We start from the raw sequence: 19,694 nt of genomic DNA, 5'->3' as shown, positions 1-19,694 counted from the left end.
AAACAATACAGCCAAAGGCACAATGCCGCCAGACTAACCTGAGATAGCAGCAGGTACAGGCTCCTCTTGTTTCCTTTGTACTTCATCCTCTTTAACTTTAGCACCCAGCATCCTGCGTTCCTTTTTGAAATGGGATCCCCTTCCCAACTTCCTCTCCTCCTTCTCTTTGACTCTGTGCTTCACGACTGGCTTGGTCTTGGCGGCGGTGGCTGCTGCAGCTGTGGCGGCTTTAACGAGCGCTAACCAGTCCTGCAAGAAAGAGCCGGTTCCTCCTTTACAAACATGGGCAGCACCACCAATATGGCAATTAGCAAATGCAAATAAATCAGAAACAAAGCAGCTGGGACTAGAGTGCGCAGCACGGTGACTCAGCAGTAGATGACCAGAGACCCGGGTTCCATCCCCACTACGGGTACCGTCTGTACGAAGTTTGTACGTTCTCCCCGTCACCTGAGTGGGTTTTCTCCGGGTGCTCTGGTTTTCTCCCAGACTCCAGAGACGTGCAGGTTTGTGGGTTAATTGGCTTTGGTAAAATTGTAAATTGCCTGTAGTGTGTGGGATCCCAAGCCCTGTACCCAGCTGTATTGCAACTGCGATCGTGGGCATCACCTGCAGAGTCTCAACTTGATTTCCCAATTTGTAGCAGATTTATTCACCAAGTTAAGGTAGCATTAACTATGCTGAAGCAACAGGATGAGAGGGGATCTTATAGACGTATAAAATTATAAAAGGGCTGGACAAGCTAGATGCAGGAAAAATGTTCCCAATGTTGGGGGAGTCCAGAACCAGGGGCCACAGTCTAAGAATAAAGGGGAGGCCATGGATGATGATCAGCTATGATCACAATGAACGGCGGCGGTGGCACGAAAGGCCAAATGGCCTCCTCCTGCACCTATTGTCTATGTTTTTTCTATGTTTAACAGGCTACACTGACAGAGGTTTATAAAAAACCCTCAGTTATCTCCCCCCCCAAACCCAGACTCATTCCTAATCAACTGGCCAAGGAGATGGCAGATATGAATGATGTACCATTCTCAAGGGATTGGACAGGCTAGATGCAGAAACATGTTCCCCATGTTGGGGGAGTCCAGAACCAGGGGTCACAGTTTAAGAATAAGGGGTCGGCCATTTAGGACTGAGATGAGGAAAAACCTTTTCACCCGGAGAGTTGTGAATCTGTGGAATTCTCTGCCATAGAAGGCAGTGGAGGCCAATTCACTGGATGTTTTCAAGAGAGTTAGATTTAGCACTTAGAGCTAACGGAATCAAGGGATACGGGGAGAAGGCAGGCATGGGTTACTGATTGTGAATGATTAGCCATGATCACATTGAATGGCGCTGGCTCGAAGGGCCGAATGGCCTCCTCCTGCACTTATTTTCTATGTTTCTAAGTGTACTACGTGCAATATATGGGAAGTTAGATAAACACATGAAGGGCAATGGGTCCAATTTGGTTTTAATTAGGACTATGTTTCTATTTTTCAAGATAAAAAAATGTTTTCATATGTTTTAATTAGGACTCTGCTCTGATATTCAATATCAACACTACAACTATACTTTCAAAAAACACCCAGGTTACAAAATCTGCTGTAGACGATAGTGGTCAGAAAAAGGGCCACTGTATTTCCCCAAGTTCAACAACTATAATAATTTTGGATAAAAATTGCGAGTTACCTTAACTTAGGAGAAAAACAAATCATTTAAATATTACTTTCTCCAAAATGTAATGAATACAAGAAACATTAATACTCTTCTTTCAGTAGTCAGAAGTGATCCTCTGACTTCATGTTGCAGGTAACAAGACACGATGACCAGGAGAGCACGTTACAACTTTGGAATAGTGCTATTCAGTGGAAAATGTGGACACAAGTGTGGACACATTTTGAATCCAGAATCAGTTCATTTGTTTTTAGAAAAAATAAACAAAGTGCTGTAGTAACTCAGCGGGTCAGGCAGCTTCTCTGGAGAACATGGATAGGTGAACAGTTTAAGAATAAGGGGCAGGCCATTTAGGACTGAGACGAGGAAAAACTTATTCACCAAGAGAGTTGTGAATCTGTGGAATTCTCTGCCACAGAAGGCAGTGGAGGCCAATTCACTGGATGTTTTCAAGAGAGTTAGATTTAGCTCTTAGGGCTAAAGGAATCAAGGGATATGGGGAAAAAGCAGGAACGGGGTACTGATTGTGGATCCCTAACCCGAACCCTAACCCTAACCCTGATCATGGATGATCAGCCATGATCATGTAGAATGGCGGTGCTGGCTCAAAGGGCCGAATGGCCTACTCCTGCACCTATTTTCCATGTTTCCATGTGGGATATATTTTGCAAGTGAAACTATATCTTTTTCAAACACCAACAAAACTGAACCAGTTGCTAAACATGAGGTGAAATTGCACAGGAATTAAGAACTATTTTGCTTGTTTGCTACAGCAATGTTTTCCAAATACAGGTGCTCCTCAACTTACAATGGGGTTATGTTCCGATAAACCAATTGCAAACCGAAAATACCGTAGGTCAAAATGTATTTGAGACACCTGATCAAGTGGCCGGAAGCAAGCTGTGGCTCGCTGCCATTGCCCAATGTTTGCACCATTGTAACGTCGAAGCATCGTAAGTGGAAGCAATGTTAGTCGGGGAGCATCGCTAACCGAGAGCTTACCTGCCCTTTGGCATCTTCTGGCATTGACTTTATGTGTATTCGTTTCAGAGACCGTAAAACGCCATCGTAAAACTGTACTGTGTACGTACCTGTTAAACATCAATTAAAAAAATTATGGTTTGCTCATTTTAGGAGAATGTAAGACCATTGCAAGGAAAAATCAGAAATTAGGATGCATTAATGCCCATACACGCAACCAGTAAAATTGGTACCATTGAAATTGATTTGGCTATTTCACTACATTAGCTTTTTAAATCACATTTTCAATGTCCATTGTAGACAATTCCAGTCAGGTTATTATTGGTTTGCAAAAGCCATATGCTATAAAATAAATAGATTTTTTTAAAATACATTAAATTACGTTTTATTTCGTAATACACGTCTTTACTGACAAATGTGGTCCATACAGTAAAGAAGAATGCTTAGGTAGACACAGAATGGCCCTTTAGAAGAATTTATCTTTTAGATTCTTCTACCTGATCAACATACCCTGACACCAAGCGACAACTTAGAAAATGAAGAAGGGTCCCGAACCAAAACGTCACCTATCCTTTTTCTCCACATGCTGCCTGACCTGCTGAGTTACTCTGGCATTTTGTGTGTAGCTTAGAGGCACTGTTTGTATTAAATGATGGGTGAGCATCTGAGGCAAGGGAGTGCTGGATAAAAATCAAACACAAGTATATTCTGGTCAATGCAGAAGCAAAGACTTTAATGTTCGAAACTGCAACTGCATGGGGGTCAACACAAATATCAGCGGAGCTGAAAGTAGCCTAAATTTAATGGTATGAATGTTGAGTTCTCTAACTCTTGGTAACTAACGATAATCATTATACGAGGAAAGACTGGGCTTGTAATTCGCTGGAGTTTAGAAGGATGAGAGGGGATCTTATAGAGACGTATAACATTATGAAAGGACTGGACAAGCTAGATCCAGGAAACATGTTCCCAATGTTGGGGGAGTCCAGAACCAGGTGCCACAGTCTAAGAATAAAGGGGAGGCCATTTAAATCTGAGATGAGAAAAAACTTTTTGTGAGTTGTGAATGTGTGCAATTCTCTGCCACAGAGGGCAGTGGAGGCCATTTCACTGGATAAAATTAAAAGAGAGTTAGATAGAGCTCTAGGGGCTAGTGTAATCAAGGGATATGGGGAGAAGGCAGGCACGGGTTACTGATTGTGGATGATCAGCCATGATCACAATGAATGGCGGTGCTGGCTCGAAGGGCCGAATGGCCTCCTCCTGCACCTATTTTCTATGTTTCTATTTGCCAATCAGCCCCTCTGACCTGTATCCAACTACTGGAGGGAACAGCAGATGCTGGTTTACACTGAGTAACTCAGTGGGAAAGGCAGCATCCGTGGACAGAAGAAATGGGTGGCATTTTGGGTCGAAATCCATCTTCAGAATTGTCTGGCTTTGTCCTATCACCACCTCTCTTCTAGCTTTCTCTCCACAACCCCATCAGCCTGAAGGGCCCCAACCCAAAACGTCACCTATCCATGTTCTCCACAGATGCTGCCTGACCCGCTGAGTTACTAAATTTCTGTCTTTTTGCTTAAGGAAGGCAGATGCCCAAAATCACAGTGAATACAAGCACACAGTGGAAACGCCTGGAGATCTTATAGAGGTGTACAAAATCATGAGAGGAATAGATCGGGTAGATGCACAGAGTCTCTTGCCCAGAGTAGGAGAATCGAGGACCAGAGGACATGGGCTCAAGGTGATGGGGGAACGATTTGATTGGGATCTGAGGGGTCATTTCACACAGGGTCCTGGGTGTATGGAACAAGCGGACAGAGGAGGTATTTGAGACTGGGACTATCCCAACATTTAAGAAACATTTGGGATAGTACATGGATTTGGAGGGATATGGACCAAACACAGGCAGGTGGGACTAGTGTAGCTGGGACATGTTGGCCAGTGTGGGCAAGTTGGGCCGAAGGGCCTGTTTCCACACTGTATCACTCTATGATTTGAATGAGGAAAGAATAAGATAGGATTGTGGGGAGAATGATAAATGAGTGTAAATGGGCGCTTGGTAGCCGGCCAGCATGCACTAGATGGGCGATAGGCCCGTGTCGGTTCTGTCTGCCTCTGACTCTGAGCTCAGGCCGATTAGTCGTAGAGTGATACCACGTGGAAACAGGAGGAAAAAATGCTGGTTTAAATCAAAGGTAGACACACAATGGTGGAGTAACTCAGCGGGTCAGGCAGCATCTGTGGAGAACATGGATGGGTGACGTTTCACAGAGTGCTGGAGTAACTCAGCGGGTCAGGCAGCATCTCTGGAGAACATGGATTGGTGACGTTTCACAGAGTGCTGGAGTAACTCAGCGGGTCAGGCAGCATCTCTGGAGAACATGGATTGGTGACGTTTCACAGAGTGCTGGAGTAACTCAGCGGGACAGGCAGCATCTCTGGAGAGAAGGAATGGGTGACGTTTCGGGTCGAGACAACTTCTTCAGCGTGGAATCAGTGTTAACTCTTTCTTGAAAACAGGGAGTATACAGGAGAATATACCGGAGTTGAATATTCTTTGTACCTACCCTGCTCATTAATATCTTCAATTTTAGCGGGGTAGTAGCGACAATCAGTCCAACGAGCCAGAACTTCATCTCCCGCTTTGAAGTCCTGCGGAACGAGAAAAACGTTTTCTTCAACTTTCATAAATCATTGAATTTTGATGGAATCAAACCCACAAAAAACTGAACTGGTCAAGTTAAAATTAAATAACATCAAAATTTGCTCTTGAATCCTAGACGAGGTTAGTCGTGGTATGGATCCACAACATACCTCCCAAAAAAGGGTGTCAGGACTAGAGGTCAATATGAAAAATTTGATTTGATCATGAGGATCACAAGGAATAGGAGCAGAATTCAGCCATTTTTATACATTTTGGTTTCACCATGTAGAAATTACAGCTGTGTTTATACATAGTCCCCCATTTCAGGGCACCATAATGTTTGGGACACATGGCTTCACAGGTGTGTCTTTGCTCAGGTGTGTTTAAATGCTTCCTTAATGCAGGTATAAGAGAGATCTCAGCACCTAGTCTTTCCTCCAGTCTTTCCAGCACCTTTGGAAACTTTTATTGCTGTTTATCAACACGAGGACCAAAGTTGTGCCAATGAAAACCAAAGAAGCTATTATGAGACTGAGAAACAAGAATAAAACTGTTAGAGACATCAGCCAAACCTTAGGCTTACCAAAATCAACTGTTTGGAACATCATTCAGAAGATAGGGAGCACTGGTAAGCTTACAAATCACAAAGGGACTGGCAGGCCAAGGAAGACCTCCACAGCTGATGACAGAACAGAAACACTCTTCAGGTGTCAGGTGTGGATTTGTCAATGACCACCGTCCACAGATGATTTCATGAACAGAAATACAGAGGCTACACTGCAAGATGCAAACTACTGGTTAGCCGCACAAATAGGATGGCCAGGTTACAGTTTGCCAAGAAGTACTTAAAAGAGCAATCACAGTTCTGGAAAAAGGTCTTGTGGACAGATGAGACGAAGATTAACTTATAGCAGAGTAATGGCAAGAGCAAAGTATGGATGAGAGAAGGAACTGCCCAAGATCCAAAGCATACCACCTCATCTGTGAAACACGGTGGTGGGGGTGTTATGGCCTGGGCATGTATGGCTGCTGAAGGTACTGGCTCACTTATCTTCATTGATGATACAACTGCTGATGGTAGTAGCATAATGAATTCTGAAGTGTATAGACACATCCTATCTGCTCAAGTTCAAACAAATGCCTCAAAACTCATTGGCCGGCGGTTCATTCTTCAGCAAGACAATGATCCCAAACATACTGCTGAAGCAACAAAGTTTTTCAAAGCTAAAAAATAGTCAATTCTTGAGTGACCAAGTCAATCACCCGATCTGAACCCAATTGTGCATGCCTTTTATATGCTGAAGAGGAAACTGAAGGGGACTAGCCCCCAAAACAAGCATAAGGTAAAGATGGCTGCAGTACAGGCCTGGCAGAGCATCACCAGAGAAGACACCCAGCAACTGGTGATGTCCATGAATCACAGACTTCAAGAGTCATTGCATGCAAAGGATATGCAACAAAATACTAAACATGACTACTTTCATTTACATGACATTGCTGTGTCCCAAACATTATGGTGCCCTGAATTGGGGGAACTATGTATAAACACTGCTGTAATTTCTACATGGTGAAACCAAAATGTATAAAAATGGCCTTTATTAAAATCTGACAATGTGCACTTTAACCACATGTGATTTTTTTCTATTACAAATCTCAAAGTGTGGAGTACAGAGGCAAATAAATAAATGATGGGTCTTTGTCCCAAACATTATGGAGGGCACTGTAGGCCCCTTACAGGCAGAGACAGGTGAATTTACAATGGGAAACAAGGAAATGGTAGAACAGTTAAACGAGTACTTTGGTTCTGCTTTCAGTAAGGCAGACACAAACAATCTCCCAGAAATACTAGGGGATCTAGTGGGAGGGAGGAACTGATGGAAATCCACATTAGTTAGAAAATGGTGTTAGGTAAACTGTTGGGACTGAAGACGGATAAATCCCCAGGGCCTGATGGTCTGCATCCCAGAGTACTCAAGGAGGTGGCCCTCGAAATCGTGGATGCACTGGTGGTCATTTTTCAATGTTCTCTCCACTCTGGATCAGTTCCTGTGGACTGGCGGGTAGCCAATGTAACTCCACTTTTTAAGAAAGGAGGGAGAGAGAAAACGGGGAATTATAGACCACTTAGCCTTGCATCGGTAGTGGAGAAGATGCTAGAGTCGATTATTAAAGATGTTATAGCAGCGCATTTGGAAAGTAGTGATGGGATCGGTCAAAGTCAGCATGGATCTAAAGGGGAAATCATGCTTGAATAATCTTTTGGACTTTTTTGAGCATGTAACAAGTAGAATGGATAAGGGAGAGCCGGTGGATGTGGTGTATCTAGACTTTCAGAAAGCCTTTGACAAGGTCCCACACAAGAGATTAATGTGCAAAATCAGAGCACATGGTATTGGGGGTAGGGTACTGACATGGATAGAGAACTGGTTGGCAGACAGGAAGCAAAGAGTGGGGATAAATGGGTCTCTTTCAGAATGGCAGGCAGTGACTAGTGGGGTACCGCAAGGCTCGGTTCTGGGACCGCAGCTATTTACAATATACAATAATGATTTAGATGAAGGGATTAATAGTAGCATTAGCAAATTTGCAGATGATACAAAGCTGGGTGGTTGTGTGAACTGTGAGGAAGATGCTATGAGGTTGCAGGGTGACTTGGACAGGTTGTGTGAGTGGGCGGATGCATGGCACATACAGTTTAATGTGGATAAGTGTGAGGTTATCCACTTTGGTGGTAAGAATAGGAAGGCAGAGTATTATCTGAATGGTGTCAAGGTAGGAAAAGGGGACGTACAACGAGATCTGGGTGTCTTAGTGCATCAGTCACTGAAAGGAAGCATGCAGGTACAGCAGGCAGTGAAGAAAGCCAATGGAATGTTGGCCTTCATAACAAGAGGAGTTGCGTAGGTTTACTAGGTTAATTCCCGGAAAGGCGGGACTGTCATATGTTGAAAGACTGGAGCGATTAGGCTTGTATACACTGGAATTTAGAATAGACAATAGACAATAGACAATAGGTGCAGGAGTAGGCCATTCAGCCCTTCGAGCCAGCACCGCCATTCAATGCGATCATGGCTGATCACTCTCAATCAGTACCCCGTTCCTGCCTTCTCCCCATACCCCCTCACTCCGCTATCCTTAAGAGCTCTATCCAGCTCTCTCTTGAAAGCATCCAACGAACTGGCCTCCACTGCCTTCTGAGGCAGAGAATTCCACACCTTCACCACTCTCTGACTGAAAACGTTCTTCCTCATCTCCGTTCTAAATGGCCTACCCCTTATTCTTAAACTGTGGCCCCTTGTTCTGGACTCCCCCAACATTGGGAACATGTTTCCTGCCTCTAATGTGTCCAATCCCCTAATTATCTTATATGTTTCAATAAGATCCCCCCTCATCCTTCTAAATTCCAGTGTATACAAGCCTAATTGCTCCTGCCTTTCAACATACGACAGTCCCGCCATTCCGGGAATTAACCTAGTGAACCTACGCTGCACGCCCTCAATAGCAAGAATATCCTTCCTCAAATTTGGAGACCAAAACGGCACACAGTACTCCAGGTGCAGTCTCACCAGGGCCCGGTACAACTGTAGAAGGACCTATTTGCTCCTATACTCAACTCCTCTTGTTATGAAGGCCAACATTCCATTGGCTTTCTTCACTGCCTGCTGTACCTGCATGCTTCCTTTCAGTGACTGATGCACTAGGACACCCAGATCTCGTTGAACATCCCCTCTTCCTAACTTGACACCATTCAGATAATAATCTGCCTTTCTATTCTTACTTCCAAAGTGAATAACCTCACACTTATCTACATTAAACTGCATCTGCCATGTATCCGCCCACTCACACAACCTGTCCAAGTCACCCTTGAAGGATTAGAGGAGAGGAGATCTTATCGAAACGTATAAGATTATTAAGGGGTTGGACACGTTAGAGGCAGGAAACATGTTTCCAATGTTGGGCGAGTCCAGAACAAGGGGCCACAGTTTAAGAATAAGGGGTAGGCCATATAGAACTGAGATAAGGAAAAACTTTTTCAGTCAGAGAGTTGTAAATCTGTGGAATTCTCTGCCTCAGAAGGCAGTGGAGGCCAATTCTCTGGATACATTCAATAGAGAGCTAGATAGAGCTCTTGAGGATAGCGGAGTCAGGGGGTATGGGGAGAAGGCAGGAACGGGGTACTGATTGAGAATGATCAGCCATAATCATATTGAATGGCGGTGCTGGTTCGAAGGGCTGAATGGCCTCCTCCTGCACCTATTGTCTATTGAAACATGTTCCCAATGTTGGGGGAGTCCAGAACAAGGGGCCACAGTTTAAGAATAAGGGGTAGGCCATTTAGAACGGAGATGAGGAAAAACGTTTTCAGTCACTTTGGGCTAACGGAATCAAGGGATATGGGGACAAAGCAGGAACGGGGTACTGATTGTGGATGATCAGCCATGGTCATATTAAATGGCAGTGCCGGCTCGAAGGGCCGAACGGCCCTCCTACTCCTGCACCTATTTTTCCATGTTTTCTAATTTCTGTCTTTCCTACTGAGTGTCACACTTGCTGCCTGTTAAGCAGGTAGAAGTCACGTTTCATGCACTATTTCCAGATTTCAATTCCAGAAAGATTTAGATCCTCATTTCTTCCCGACATTATTCTAGTGTTATTTCTGAACTTTCTAGCTGATTAGAAAAATGTGGAAGAAAGACCAGTGACTATTTCCAAAAGTAATCTTAGTTTAATTTACTTAATTATTGTCACATGTATCGAGGTAGAGTGGAAAGCTGTTTGTTAGAAACATAGAAAACAGGTGCAGGAGTAGGCCATTCGGCCCTTCGAGCCAGCACCGCCATTCAATGTGATCATGGCTGATCATCCACAATCAGTACCCTGTTCCTGTTTTGTCTCCATACCCCCTTGATTCTGTTTTTGTTGCGTGCTATCCAGTCAGCAAAAAGACAATAAGATTACGACCAAGCCGCCCACAGTGTACAGATACTGGATGAAGGAGGGTACAACGTTTAGAGAAGGTAAAGGCCAGTAAAGTCCGATTAAAGATAGTCTGGGGTCTTCAATCAGGTCAGCACCGTCCTCTAGTTGGCGAGAAGACAGTTCAGTGGCCAATAACAGCTGGGAAGAAACTGTCACTGAATCAACAATTTTTAGTTAAACGTTTCCCAAAGTCAACCTAAAATGCTTTTGAAGCAATCAAATTGAAGACGGCCAAGGCCAAATCAATGGGTATTTTTACGGTGGAGATTAATAGATTAGTGCGGGTTTCAGGGGTTATGGGGAAAAGGCAGGAGAATGGGGTTAGGAGGGAGAGATAGATCAGCCATGATTGAATGGTGGAGTAGACTCAATGGGCTAAATGACCTAATTCCGCTCCTAGAACCTATGAACGTGTGCCAAAACCCACAAATTCAAAACATTGGCTTACGGTAATCTCTTCTTCTTCGAGTGCTTCTTTTCGTACTGAGTGTCCCTCCAGGGGCCGCAGGCGGTGACTGTCCCAGTAAATCCATTCATTGTAGCGATGGCTCCATCTCTCAAAGTGGATCAGCATCTTGCCTTGCTCATAGTCGATCTTCTCGATTCGTGACGTATACCTCCAGGTGATGCAAGCAAAGACAAGGAACTGTTAATCATCATGAAGCACATCCATACTTCCAATAGAATCACCCATTCCTTCCCTCCACAGATGCTGCCTGACCCGCTCAGTTACTCCAGCACTCTGTCAAACGTCACCTATCCATGTTCTCCACAGATGCTGCCTGACCCGCTGAGTTACTCCAGCACTCTGTGAAACGTCAACTATCCAAGTTCTCCACAGATGCTGCCTGACCCGCTGAGTTACTCCAGCACTCTGTGAAACGTCACCTATCCAAGTTCTCCACAGATGCTGCCTGACCCGCTGAGTTACTCCAGCGTTTTGTGTCTATCATCGGTGTAAACCAGCATCCGCAGTTTAGTTTATTCAGTTTAGTTTATTGTCACGTGTACCGAGGTACAGTGAAAAGCTTTTGTTCTTCCAATAGAGTTATAATTTGAATGTAACCACAAACTTGAAGTGCGCACCACCAGACTCAGGAACAGCTTCTTCCCCTCTGAATGGTCCTTGCAAAAGCTGTGGTACTGTCCGATTCACCTCTACCCCATTGCAGACATTGGACTTTTGTCTGTGGAACTGATGCGCTACAATGCTGAGAACTACATTCTGCACTCTGTACCTGCGCCTTTGCTCCACCTGTTGTACTTGAGTTTGAACTGATTGCATCATTGTTTGGTATATCTGATCTGTTTGAATAGCATGCAATAACTAATACAGCTTTTCACTGTACCTCAATAGATGTGACATAAACAAACCGAAACCTAACCTCACCTCTCCATGCCTTCCAGAGATGCTGGGGACCCGCTGAGTCACTTCTGTCTAATTTTGCTTTCTGTCTCATCCATATCCTGCTATAGATCCAGAAACCCCCCCTCACGTTCAATTTCAGTTTAGAGATACAGCGCGGAAACAGGCCCTTCAGCCCACAGAGTCCATGCTGACCAGTTAACACTATCCTACACACACTCGGACAATTTACAATTGTACCAAAGCCAATTAACCTACAAATCTGTGTTTCTTTGGAGTGTGGGAGGAAACCGGAGCACCCGGAGAAAACATATGCAGATCACAGGGAGAACGTACAAACACCGTACAGACAGCACCCGTAGTCAGGATGGAACCCGGATTTTTGGCGCTGTGAGGCAGCAACTCTACCACTGCACCACCGTGCCACCCTTTCACGTCATTTACAAACTTACCAATCATACCTGCTACATTTATGTGCAAATCACACTAATAAATATCACCATGGTGCCAGCACTAATGCTTACAGCTTTTACCACATGTAGCACGTGTGCATGTAGGCGTGGTCAAGGTGGTGTGAGTCATTGCTTGCACATTCACCTGAGGGCCCCTTGCACTCGAGCTTCCACTTTTGCCTCTCAATACCCATGTCTGACGTCCCAGTAATGATGTACGTTCACAAGCTATAGGAGTAGAATTAGGCCATTCGGCCCATCAAGTCCTCTCTGCCATTCAATCACGGCTGATCTCTGCCTCCTAATCCCATTTTCCTGCCTTCTCCCCATAACCCCTGACAGCCATTCTAATCAAGAATTTGACTATCTCTGCCTTAAAAATATCCACTGATTTGGCTTCCACAGCCCTCTGGAACTGATGCGCTACAACGCTGAGAACTATATTCTGCACTCTGTATCTCCCCATTTGCTCTACCTATTGTACATGAGTTTGAACTGATTATATTTGTGTACAGCATGATCTGATCTGTTTAGGCAGCATGTAAAACAATGCCTTTCACTGTACCTCGGTACACACAATAATAAATCTAAGCATTCACAAATGGAACAATAAGAGAAGGTACATACCATTTCTGCAGATAATCCTGGGCCTCCAAACGAGCCCCCACCGCAAACACAATTCCTGGGCGGATTGGAGGATTTGTGCTCATCCTTGTCTCTCTCCTCCTTTAATCAATCACCCCTTTCTATTGCCTGAGGACAGATGTACAGTTTTCATGAAGCATTTCGGCAAGGTTACTTCCTCCATGAAGAGCCTGGGCTGAAACGGAATCAGGCTGCCGTGGCTCCGTGTATAAAATCATGAGGGGAATAGGAATCCAAGGGGTAACTTTTACACACAAAGTGTGTATGGAATAAGCTGCCAGAGGAGGTAGTTGAGGCTGGGACTATTACAACGGGCAGGTGGGACTAGTGTAGATGGGACATGTTGGCCGGTGTGGGCAAGTCGGGCCTGTTTCCACACTGTATCACTATGACTCTCTATGACTTTATGAAGGGCCTGTTTCCACACTGTATCACTCTGTGACTCTATGAAGGGCCTGTTTCCACACTGTATCACTCTGTGACTATAATTATCCGCAGGTGAAGTACGTGGTCGTGGAAATGCAACATTACCCGCTGGGCCCCCAGGATGATTGATAAGGGATCCCGGTTGTGTAGAGTATCGGCACACGGGCATGACAATAGACAATAGGTGCAGGAGGAGGTCATTCGCCCTTTGAGCCAGCACCGCCATTCACCGTGATCATGGCTGATCATTCTCAATCAGTACCCCGTTCCTGCCTTCTCCCCATATCCCTTGACTCTGCTATCTTTAAGAGCTCTATCTAGCTCTCTCTTGAAAGCATCCAGAGAATTATTCTTGAAGCCCCTGGTTCAGGACTCCCTCAACATTGGGAACATGTTTCCCGCCTCTAACGTGTCCAACCCCTTAATATTACGTTTCAATAAGATCCCCTCTCATCCTTCTAAATTCCAGAGTATACAAGCCTAGTCGCTCCAGTCTTTCAACATACGACAGTCCCGCCATTCCGGGAATTAACCTAGTAAACCTACGCTGCACGCCCTCAATAGCAAGAATATCCTTCCTCAAATTTGGAGTCCAAAACTGCACACAGTACTCCAGGTGTGGTCTCACTAGGGCCCTGTACAACTGCAAAAGGACCTCTTTGCTCCTATACTCAACTCCTCTTGTTATGAAGGCCGACATGCCATTGGCTTTCTTCACTGCCTGCTGTACCTGCATGCTTACTTTCAGTGACTGATGAACAAGGGCACCCAGATCTCTTTGTACTTCCCCTTTTCCTAACTTGACACCATTCAGATTATACTCTACCTTCCTATTCTTACCACCAAAGTGGATAACCTCACACTTATCCACATTAAACTGCATCTGCCCACTCACACAACCTGTACAAGTCACCCTGCATCCTCATAGCATCTTCCTCACAGTTCACACTACCACCCAGCTTTGTGTCATCTGCAAATTTGCTAATGTTACTTTTAATCCCTTCATCCAAGTCATTAATCTATATTGTAAATAGCTGCGGTCCCAGCACCGAGCCTTGCGGTACCCCACTAGTCACTGCCTGCCATTCTGAAAGGGACCAAGATGCCAAAAATGATGTCAGAGTGGGGGTGGGAAATGGAAGGGGAAAGGACCAGAGTGGGAACAGCACTGGAATATGTGGGTTAAAGGCTGGGTTAGGGTTGTTGGGGGGGGGGGGGGGGGGGAGACTGAGCACAAGATGGCCAAGGAAGATAAAACAAAAACCTGAAAGTTGGATAGCAGGACTGATAAAACAAGATGAAAACCATATAGAGAAATTGCAGCCGACAGGATTGAGTGCATACACAGTAAGTACACATACTACTGAGCACAGAGCTTCTGGACTGAATAGAAACCTGCTAAATGCCACAGCAATTTGTCCAGTTGTTATTTGATTAAATAAGCACTTGGTGACTCTGGTATCAGTGGTACATTGCCAGTGTACAACACAAGTGCATTTTCAGAAAGAAGTTCAGAAGGTCAGACGTGATAGGAGTAGAATTAGGCCATTCGGCCCATCAAGTCTACTCTGCCATTCAATCATGGCTGATCTATCTCTCCCTACTAACCCCATTCTCCTGCCTTTTCCCCATAACCCCTGACACCCGCACTAAAGATGTATCAAGAAACTGGTGACACAGGAAACTGCAGATGGTGGGATCTTGATCAAAACATTAAAGTGCTGGAGGAAGACGGCAGGTCATGCAGCATGAGGGGATTTCGGCTGGGCCTGAAGGCCACCTGTCCATTCTCTCCTCAGACGCAGCCTGGCCGCTGAGTTGGTCCAGCGCTTTGTTTTGATCCCAGGAAAGTCGAGTTCATGTTTGTGATGCACTAAAGTAGTTGTGTAGTGCTTGTACCCAGCGTCTGATGAAGGGTCTCAACCCAAAACGTCAACTATTCCTTTTCTCCAGAGATGCTGCCTGTCCCTCCGAGTTACTCCAGCATTTTGTGTCTATCTTCGGTGTAAACCAGCATCTGAAGTTCCTTCCTACCCAATTAGATGACACGGGTTAAAAAATGTGAAACTGGTAAAACCCCAGGCTAGCAGCAAAAGTATTTAGGGGTTTTTTCACCCTTGTTCATTCATTGAAACGCTGTCTATTTCCTGACAACTGCTGCCTTTATTGAAATGCCATGTCATTCCTGTCTTGACCGTGGGTAGTGAAACAACTCTGTAAAGAGCACCAGCACTATAAAAGCTGCCATCAGGGTGAGAATAAACAGGTGGGGAGGGGAGTGGGCAGCAGAAACAAAATGCAACTTCTAGCCACGTTGGCACTGCCCACACCGGCCTGACTGCCACAAGCGGGAACTCAAATTTGACTGCACCTTAACTGGTACATGAGACAACACATTCATCTTGATCTTGAAATGCACTAAACGCTATTCCCTTATCCTGTATCTATAGGCTGTGGACGGCTCGATTGAAATCATGTATTGTCTTTCTGCTGACTGGATAGCACGCAACAAAAGCTTTTCACTGTACCTTGGTGACACGTGGCAATAAACTAAACTGAAACTGAAAGTGGGGCAGCACAGAAGGGCCATTTCTGTCAAGAGTAGAGAGAGAGAGAGAGAGCCAAGAATGTCTTATTGCCAAGTTTTAAAGGGTCTTGACCCGAAACGTTACCCATTCCTTCTCTCCAGAAATGCTGCCTGTCCCACTGAGTTGCTCCAGCTTTTTGTATATCATATCATATCATATATATACAGCCGGAAACAGGCCTTTTCGGCCCTCCAAGTCCGTGCCGCCCAGTGATCCCTGTACATTAACACTATCCTACACCCACTAGGGACAATTTTTACATTTACCCAGCCAATTAACCTACATACCTACATATCTATCTTGAGTTATATTGTCATGTGTCCCAGATAAAACAATAACATTCTTACTTGCAGCAGCACAACAGAATGTGTAAACTAGTGCAGATTCATCACCCATTCCTTCTCTCCAGAGATGCTGCCTGTCCAGTATTTGTGTGTCTATGTGTACAGGATTTAGCCAGAATCAAAGAGTATTAGTCAAGTCGTCAAGTCAAGTTTATTTGTGACATACATCTACAAGATGTGCAGTGAAATGAAAGTGGCCACGCCTGCGGATTGTGCTCAACTACAAAACAGGATAGAGAAAAAAAATATTAACACAAAAAATAAATTAATACAGTAAATTAAATGAGTCCCTGGTGATATGAGAGTTAACAGTCCTGATGGCCTGTGGGAAGAAACTCCGTCTCATCCTCTCCGTTTTCACAGCGTGACAGCGGAGGCGTTTGCCTGACCGTAGCAGCTGGAACAGTCCGTTGCTGGGGTGGTAGGGGTCCCCCATAATGTTGCTGGATCTGCACCTCCTGATGTATAGGTCCTGCAGGGGGGCGAGTGTAGTTCCCATGGTGCGTTCAACCGAACGCACTACTCTCTGCAGAGCCTTCCTGTCCTGGGCAGAGCTGTTCCCAAACCAGATTGTGATGTTGCCAGACAGGATGCTTTCTACAGCCCCAGAGTAGAAGCAATGAAGGATCCTCAGAGAGACTCTACATTTCCTCAACTGTCTGAGGTGGTAAAGGCGCTGCCTTGCCTTACTCACCAGTGCGGCAATGTGTGTTGTCCATGTCAGATCCTCTGTGATGTGGACTCCCAGGTATTTAAAGCAGCTCACCCTATCCACAGTAGACCCATTTATCTCCAGTGGCGTGTACGTCCTTGGATGTTGAACCCTTCTAAAGTCCACAATCAGCTCCTTAGTTTTTGTGACATTCAAGAGGAGGCTATTGTCCCGACACCAGAGTGCCAGATCAGCCATCTCCTCCCGGTAGGCCTTCTCATCGTTGTTGGAGATCCGGCCCACCACCACAGTGTCATCAGCAAACTTGATGATGGAGTTTGAGCTGAACCTGGCCACACAGTCATGTGTGTACAGGGAGTACAGTAGGGGGCTAAGGACGCAACCCTGGGGGGATCCTGTGTTCAGGGTAAGGGGGTTAGAGTAGAGTAGGTTATTAGAGTAGGAATTGTGTGACAAAAGGTGAAATTGATCAACTGCATGTACTGGCCAGTCAGGAGAATGGACTCAATGTCCTGCTATCCATAGATGGCAGGGCCACACACGCATGCATCTTAGCACTGGACAGCAGCCGCCATACTCACCAGTCCCTCTATCTTCATTTCCTATTCACCATTATTTTCCTCATCATGCATCAGTCCTGCAGCAAGTAAAGGTCACGTACAAAGACATCCCTGCAAACATCACGTTTTACAAATTAACGATCTCCAAAGTCAGAATTCCACAATTACTAAAACCTAGTCAGGAAGTAACAAAGAAATTACAGACATTTGGACTTTCCATTCACATTCATTTATTTAATATTTTTCCCATCAACTGAACTAAAACATTCACTCCTCATTTCACCATCTCACTGAATGGGATAAGGGGTGAGGAAATCCAGTAGCCCAGTCCCCCCCACACACCACACTCCCCACCATCGCAGAGACGGCCCAGTCCCCCCCACACACCACACTCCCCACCATCGCAGAGACGGCCCAGTCCCCCACACACCACACTCCCCACCATCGCAGAGACGGCCCAGTCCCCCCCACACACCACACTCCCCACCATCGCAGAGACGGCCCAGTCCCCCCCACACACCACACTCCCCACCATCGCAGAGACGGCCCAGTCCCCCCCACACACCACACTCCCCACCATCGCAGAGACGGCCCAGTCCCCCCCACACACCACACTCCCCACCATCGCAGAGACGGCCCAGTCCCCCCCACACCACACTCCCCACCATTGTAGATGGAGCCCAGTCCCCCCCACACACCACACTCCCCACCATCGCAGAGACGGCCCAGTCCCCCCCACACCACACTCCCCACCATCGCAGAGACGGCCCAGTCCCCCACACACCACACTCCCCACCATTCTAGATGGAGCCCAGTCCCCCCCACACTCCCCACCATCGCAGAGACGGCCCAGTCCCCCCCACACACCACACTCCCCACCATCGCAGAGGCGGCCCAGTCCCCCACACACCCCACCATTGTAGATGGAGCCCAGTCCCCCCCACACTCCCCACCATCGCAGAGACGGCCCAGTCCCCCCCACACACCACACTCCCCACCATCGCAGAGACGGCCCAGTCCCCCACACACACCACACTCCCCACCATTGTAGATGGAGCCCAGTCCCCCCCACACACCACACCATCGCAGAGACGGCCCAGCCCCCCCCACACACCACACCATCGCAGAGACGGCCGAGTCCCCCCCATACACCACACTCCCCACCATCGCAGAGACGGCCCAGTCCCCCACACACCACACTCCCCACCATCGCAGAGACGACCTAGTCCCCCCCACACCACACTCCCCACCATCGCAGAGACGGCCCAGTCCCCCCCACACACCACACTCCCCACCATCGCAGAGACGGCCCAGTCCCCCCCACACACCACACTCCCCACCATCGCAGAGACGGCCCAGTCCCCCCCACACACCACACTCCCCACCACTGTAGATGTAGCCAGGTCCACCACACTCCCCACCATTGTAGATGTAGCCCAGTCCCCCCCACACCACACTCCCCACCATCGCAGACGGCCCAGTCCCCCACACACACCACACTCCCCACCATTGTAGATGTAGCCCAGTCCCCCACACACACCACACTCCCCACCACTGTAGATGTAGCCAGGTCCACCACACTCCCCACCATTGTAGATGTAGCCCAGTCCCCCCCACACCACACTCCCCACCATCGCAGACGGCCCAGTCCCCCACACACACCACACTCCCCACCATTGTAGATGTAGCCCAGTCCCCCACACACACCACACTCCCCACCATCGCAGAGACGGCCCAGTCCCCCACACTCCCCACCACTGTAGATGTAGCCGGGTCCACCACACTCCGCACCATTGTAGATGTAGCCCAGTCCCCCACACACACCACACTCCCCACCATCGCAGACGGCCCAGTCCCCCACACACACCACACTCCCCACCATTGTAGATGGAGCCCAGTCCATCACACACACCACACTCCCCACCACTGACTCCATCTGCACCTCACACTGTCTCAGGAAAGCAGCCAACATAATCAAAGACTTGACCCACCCTGGTCATTCCTTTTTCTACCCGCTCCTGTCTGGCAAAAGGTCCAGAAGCTTGAAAGCGCGCACCACCAGACTCAGGAACAGCTTCTTCCCCTCTGTGATCAGGCTTGTGAACGGCCCTTCCATAAGCTGGGGTACTGTCCGATTCACCTCTACCCATTGTGCACTTGGTCTCAGAGCCTTGTTGCCACTGTGTGATACATTGCTGGGAACTATATTCTGCTCTCTGCACCCTCCCATGTGATCTATTGTACTTGATCCAGACCTGCTTGTATTTATGAATTGTATTATCTGATTGGATAGCATGCAAAACAAAGCTTTTCACAATACCACGTGCAATAATATAAATCTAAACATCAGCAGTTCTAGAACTTCCATTTCAC

General features: G+C 46.7%; 1 protein-coding gene across 3 annotated transcripts in view; it reads right to left on the bottom strand.

The window, feature by feature from the left end:
* Nucleotides 1–19,694, bottom strand: part of LOC144592988 (PHD finger protein 20-like protein 1) — an 84,305-nt gene that overhangs the window by 56,407 nt on the left and 8,204 nt on the right. For all 3 annotated transcript variants that reach the window (XM_078398398.1, XM_078398400.1, XM_078398399.1), the window contains exons 2-7: nt 17,343–17,432; nt 12,713–12,838; nt 10,716–10,884; nt 5,211–5,295; nt 2,662–2,750; nt 39–249 (exon numbers count right to left, since the gene is read on the bottom strand). In XM_078398398.1, the coding sequence (XP_078254524.1) occupies nt 39–249; nt 2,662–2,750; nt 5,211–5,295; nt 10,716–10,884; nt 12,713–12,795 (637 nt within the window). In that variant the 5' untranslated portion in view covers nt 12,796–12,838; nt 17,343–17,432. The remainder of the gene's footprint in view (nt 1–38; nt 250–2,661; nt 2,751–5,210; nt 5,296–10,715; nt 10,885–12,712; nt 12,839–17,342; nt 17,433–19,694) is intronic.

The sequence above is a fragment of the Rhinoraja longicauda genome, chromosome 4, assembly GCF_053455715.1.
Source record: "Rhinoraja longicauda isolate Sanriku21f chromosome 4, sRhiLon1.1, whole genome shotgun sequence".
NCBI classification, from domain to species: Eukaryota; Metazoa; Chordata; class Chondrichthyes; order Rajiformes; family Arhynchobatidae; genus Rhinoraja; species Rhinoraja longicauda.
Note: the sequence above shows the minus strand (reverse complement) of the source record. Positions and strands in the feature narration are given on the sequence as shown.